Here is a 3,936-nt window from a genome sequence, read left to right on the forward strand (position 1 = left end):
TCTTCATCCTCATCTTTTTCTTCATGTTTATCTTTATTTTTGCATATTCCTCTTCATCTTTACCTTATAGTGTTTAGATTTACTTTGATCTTCGTTTTTGCCTGTACCTCTAGGCATCTTTGTTTTTGTTTTTATTCTCAAACCGCTAAACCGCTGAGAACCATTTCCATGTGCATTATTCCCCTTGAATTCGACAATTTACTCCCAACCAACCAACTGCCGCTAAAGAAGTTTCACTTCATAAATTCAAGAAATGTTCTTACCCTTTCAGTTACCCTAATTCTTATGTATCTGTCATTGTCTCCATTTTCGTCTTTATCTTCACTTTTGCCTTCTTTTTTTTGACTTCATCGTTATCATTTATTTCTTCATCTTTCTTTTCATTTCTTTTTCCTTTATCTTTATTTCAAAGCTTAATTTCAAATGCAAAGTGAAACAACATGCGAAACATGTCAAATTGAACATGTTGCAGCAACATCTATACACAATTCGAAAATGTTTAAACGACGGCTTTGGCCGTAATTTTCAACCAATTGCGGAACCATAAAAACTCTGCTCATCTACGTAAAAATGCCTTTCCAACGGTGTTCTTGGCTTTGAAATCGGTTCGGTAGAATCGCCAAACGAACGGAGACAAAATTTATGTTAGCGTATTAATATATAGATATAACAAACGCATTTATTTTCCATTTAGCATGCAGATGTGCTCGAAATGTTAGCTTAAAAATTATTAAAATTCAACGCGACCTCTTAGCCACTTGAAAATTGCACTTTATTATACAAAAATTAAATGATCTATAAAACTGCATACCTAGCATTTTTCTATAAACTAAATTTTTTTTAATTTTGGTGAAAATTTTTTATGACATTTGATATTTTTGTTTTCTTTGGCGGTAACCGTACATTTGTTTTCAACTAGTTTTTATTATGTAACATTTATTAACTGGGAGAGGAGGACAAATTTTCTTCAAAATAGCTACATTTTCAGCACTTTGCACTAAAAAATTTAATATAAACAAACAAAAATTCAAAAAGCGGGCTCACTTATTTTATTAGCTTTCATTAAAAAAAGAAATTAACAAATTGAGTGAAAAATGAAGGCTCCAGTGAATTGTGAACACTAAATTCCNAAACAAATTAAGTGAAAAATGAAGGCTCCAGTGAATTGTGAACACTAAATTCCACTTTGAACACTTTGAGCGCCCTACGGCTGCTCTATTTATGGCCTCCTGCTTCCAAGGTGTCTAAGTCTTAATCTTAATGTAAAAACTTTTGATTGAAGTTTTAATTAACTTTATTTGGAATTTTTTCTACTAACTAACGTGGTTTCATAAAATTACTGAAACAAAATTTGTTTGGCTTTATGATCTCGCATACTACATACGCAACTGAATATGTAAGTCTGATAATTGCTACTAAAATAATTAAGTATCTAGAATAATAATGAAATAATTCCGCAAGGTACTACTTTCTAAAGCTTTTAATTATTATTTGTCTTCGATGCCAATTTGAATGTCCCTTTCTTTAGGATCGGGAGTTGGGAGCCCTGATGTTGTGACAGTCATGACTACACTCTCTTTCGTAGCAGTGACTGACCTCGCTGGGGCAACTGGTGATGACAACCTTTTCTCTGGATCTGCTTGAGCGATGCACTCATCACTTCCCGTTGTACTGATTGTTATTATTGGTATATTATCGGACCATACTGAAGTTTGTGAGTCCTGACGTGCAGCTTGTGTACGTCCAATGGGCTTACGTCGCTCTGTCGCGTTGTTATGTGTTAATTTTATGGCCCCAGGCTTGTCCAGGTCTTCTGGATCATACAGATCGACAGGTTTTGTTGTAATCGCACTTGGGATTTCTAATGGATGATTAGGTTCTGTATCTTTCGGTATTGCAGCGATCTCAGGAATCGTGGTAGGGAATTGGGGTTTGGGTGTGGTTTCAACCTCAGGCGATGGTGGTATCTCGATTGCGATAGTGCCAGTGTTGTTATCGTTTGCTGAGGCAAGTGTTGTCTGTGTTGTTGGTGTAATTGGCTCAGCGCTGCTGCAAGGCGATAGCTCGACATCGTTCCATTTGGTGTTAACTGTGTCGCGGACTAGTGCAAAAAGTGTGCCGATTTTCTTGCGACTTTGACGCGAAAGATTGAAAAGCTTTTCTGAGTTCACAAACGTTGGTGTTGCTAGACCATCACTGAACCGGGCTGGCGCTGGTGTCGTTGCACTGCTGGGTGGATCACTTCCTGGTTTATCGAGCTTGTCGTTATTTGTGCTTCCAACTGATTTCTCATCAAATTTAAAAACACTGCCTTCTGTTGGTTTGTACTTTTGGCGACGTATTTTAAAAGTACCGCCACGTACACTGAATGATCTATGCTTTGGAAGTGGTCTATCTTTTTCGCAGTTGTTTTCCCATTGTTTCTCATCTATAATTTCGAAGTTACTATTTTTCACCTCATCGATTGATGGTGGGATTAGGGAAGTACTTTGATTATCTGGCATCAAAGGCGATGGAGTGTTGTCGCTATCTGCTGGTCGATCTTCTTCGCCTCTTTTACGCAATAAGCTTTGTCTGCGTTCATTTACAATGCGAGTGTTGGTGTCGGGATCGTTATCGGTATCTAATTGTTGCGTTGGCGCATTGCAATTTTGGCCTGTTTTTTTTTTAGCTTGGGTTTTCTTGCTATCAGCATTAAGCTTAAATGTTCCATTATCCTTGTCATATAAAATGCGCTTATCAAATGCTGCATCACCATTTTCATCATTAATGAAATCTTTGTTTCTTCCCTTTCCATTATTTTCTTCCTCCGCTTTCTCCACCCTTCGTCTATTTCTTTCGTCTTTGGCCGCTTCTTTTCTTTTATCGATATTTTTTCCATTCTCTGCCTTATTTGTTTTTGGTTGATCTTCATATTCTCCTTTCTCTACATCTCTTTCCTTGTTTTTCTCTTTATCTTTATCTTTCTTACATTTACTTCTCTCTTTCACTGACAATGAAGCTCGTTGCTCTCGCTCCCTCTCGCTCTTGGCAATTTGTACGATGTCTATAAGGGAAGGCTTGCGCGTTCGTCTTATTTGTTGCAATTTCGTCAAACCTAAATTCTTGTCTCCTCCATCTTCGTCATGTGGCAGGGAATCGTGGTGTTCAGTATCAGTATCATCATCTTCCCTGCCATGTCTATTAACGGAATCATCATCCGAGGTAGCCGAACCCTTTCGCAGAGCCTCTTTCATGATACGTGAAATCAGTTCTGAAGTAATAACAGTAAAAATATAAAAAATATGGCACCAATCAGCAATCCATTGACATACCTTTCCTTGCCTGATTTTTGTATTCTTCACTCTCAAAATCTGGGGGTGGTGTTGGTGTGACCGGGGATGAAGCCTCAAGAACTTTGCGCCATCTGCTGGTCAGTGCTGCTGCGCTATTCTCAGTCGGTTTCATTTCAGGTACCTTGAAGATTTTTTTTCGCTCTTCTTCACGCTCCTTTTGAAGCTGTGTTCTCAAATCTTGATTAGCCTCCCGCAACGCGCCCGTCAATGAGACCAGGTAATAGATGATCAGGATTAGTAGAAGCAGCAGCGGTATAACAGTACTTGCTGAAGTCAAATAACTCAAAGGTCTATGAAGCTCCCTGTTTGATAGGATAAACAATATGTATAACGACTTTAGTGGAAAATAGGAATGGAAATAAAAAAATCCTTCAACTTACTTAGGTAGAGCTTCCCTGGTCGCATTGGTGACGAATTCTGAGATTCGATTATAATTTGAGAATGGTCCACAGTGCCATGAGGGACGTAGCCATACAATAGCATAACTCACCGGCAGCACACAGAGGAAGAGCATCGTGAGAAGTAGAGCGAGGTAGAAATTGTTAGACTTGGATGCCCTGTTTGATATAGACATGATCATGAGTTCGAATATTGCAGGTAC

At 38.3% G+C, this 3,936-nt stretch overlaps 1 protein-coding gene across 1 annotated transcript; it reads right to left on the reverse strand.

Moving 5' to 3' along the window:
• Positions 1-1,323: 1,323 nt before the first annotated feature.
• Positions 1,324-3,886, reverse strand: LOC108353945 (transmembrane channel-like protein 2). The gene is made up of 3 exons (XM_017605136.1): positions 3,716-3,886; positions 3,315-3,637; positions 1,324-3,253 (listed from the first exon to the last, which is right to left on the reverse strand). Exons 1-3 carry the CDS (start codon positions 3,847-3,849, stop codon positions 1,488-1,490), a joined length of 2,223 nt encoding a protein of 740 aa, XP_017460625.1. The 5' UTR covers positions 3,850-3,886; the 3' UTR covers positions 1,324-1,487.
• Positions 3,887-3,936: the final 50 nt, after the last annotated feature.

The sequence above is a fragment of the Rhagoletis zephyria genome, unplaced genomic scaffold (genome assembly GCF_001687245.7).
Source record: "Rhagoletis zephyria isolate East Lansing unplaced genomic scaffold, Rhagoletis_zephyria_1.1 Rzeph_scaffold_32392, whole genome shotgun sequence".
NCBI lineage: Eukaryota > Metazoa > Arthropoda > Insecta > Diptera > Tephritidae > Rhagoletis > Rhagoletis zephyria.

Coding starts and splice junctions, on each gene's coding strand:
- LOC108353945 (XM_017605136.1), bottom strand. CDS start 3,849: ATGCTCTTCCTCTGTGTGCTGCCGGTGAGTTATGCTATTGTATGGCTA. Junction 3,638..3,715: donor ACCAGGGAAGCTCTACCTAA/GTAAGTTGAAGG, acceptor CCTATCAAACAG/GGAGCTTCATAGACCTTTGA. Junction 3,254..3,314: donor CAAAAATCAGGCAAGGAAAG/GTATGTCAATGG, acceptor TTATTACTTCAG/AACTGATTTCACGTATCATG.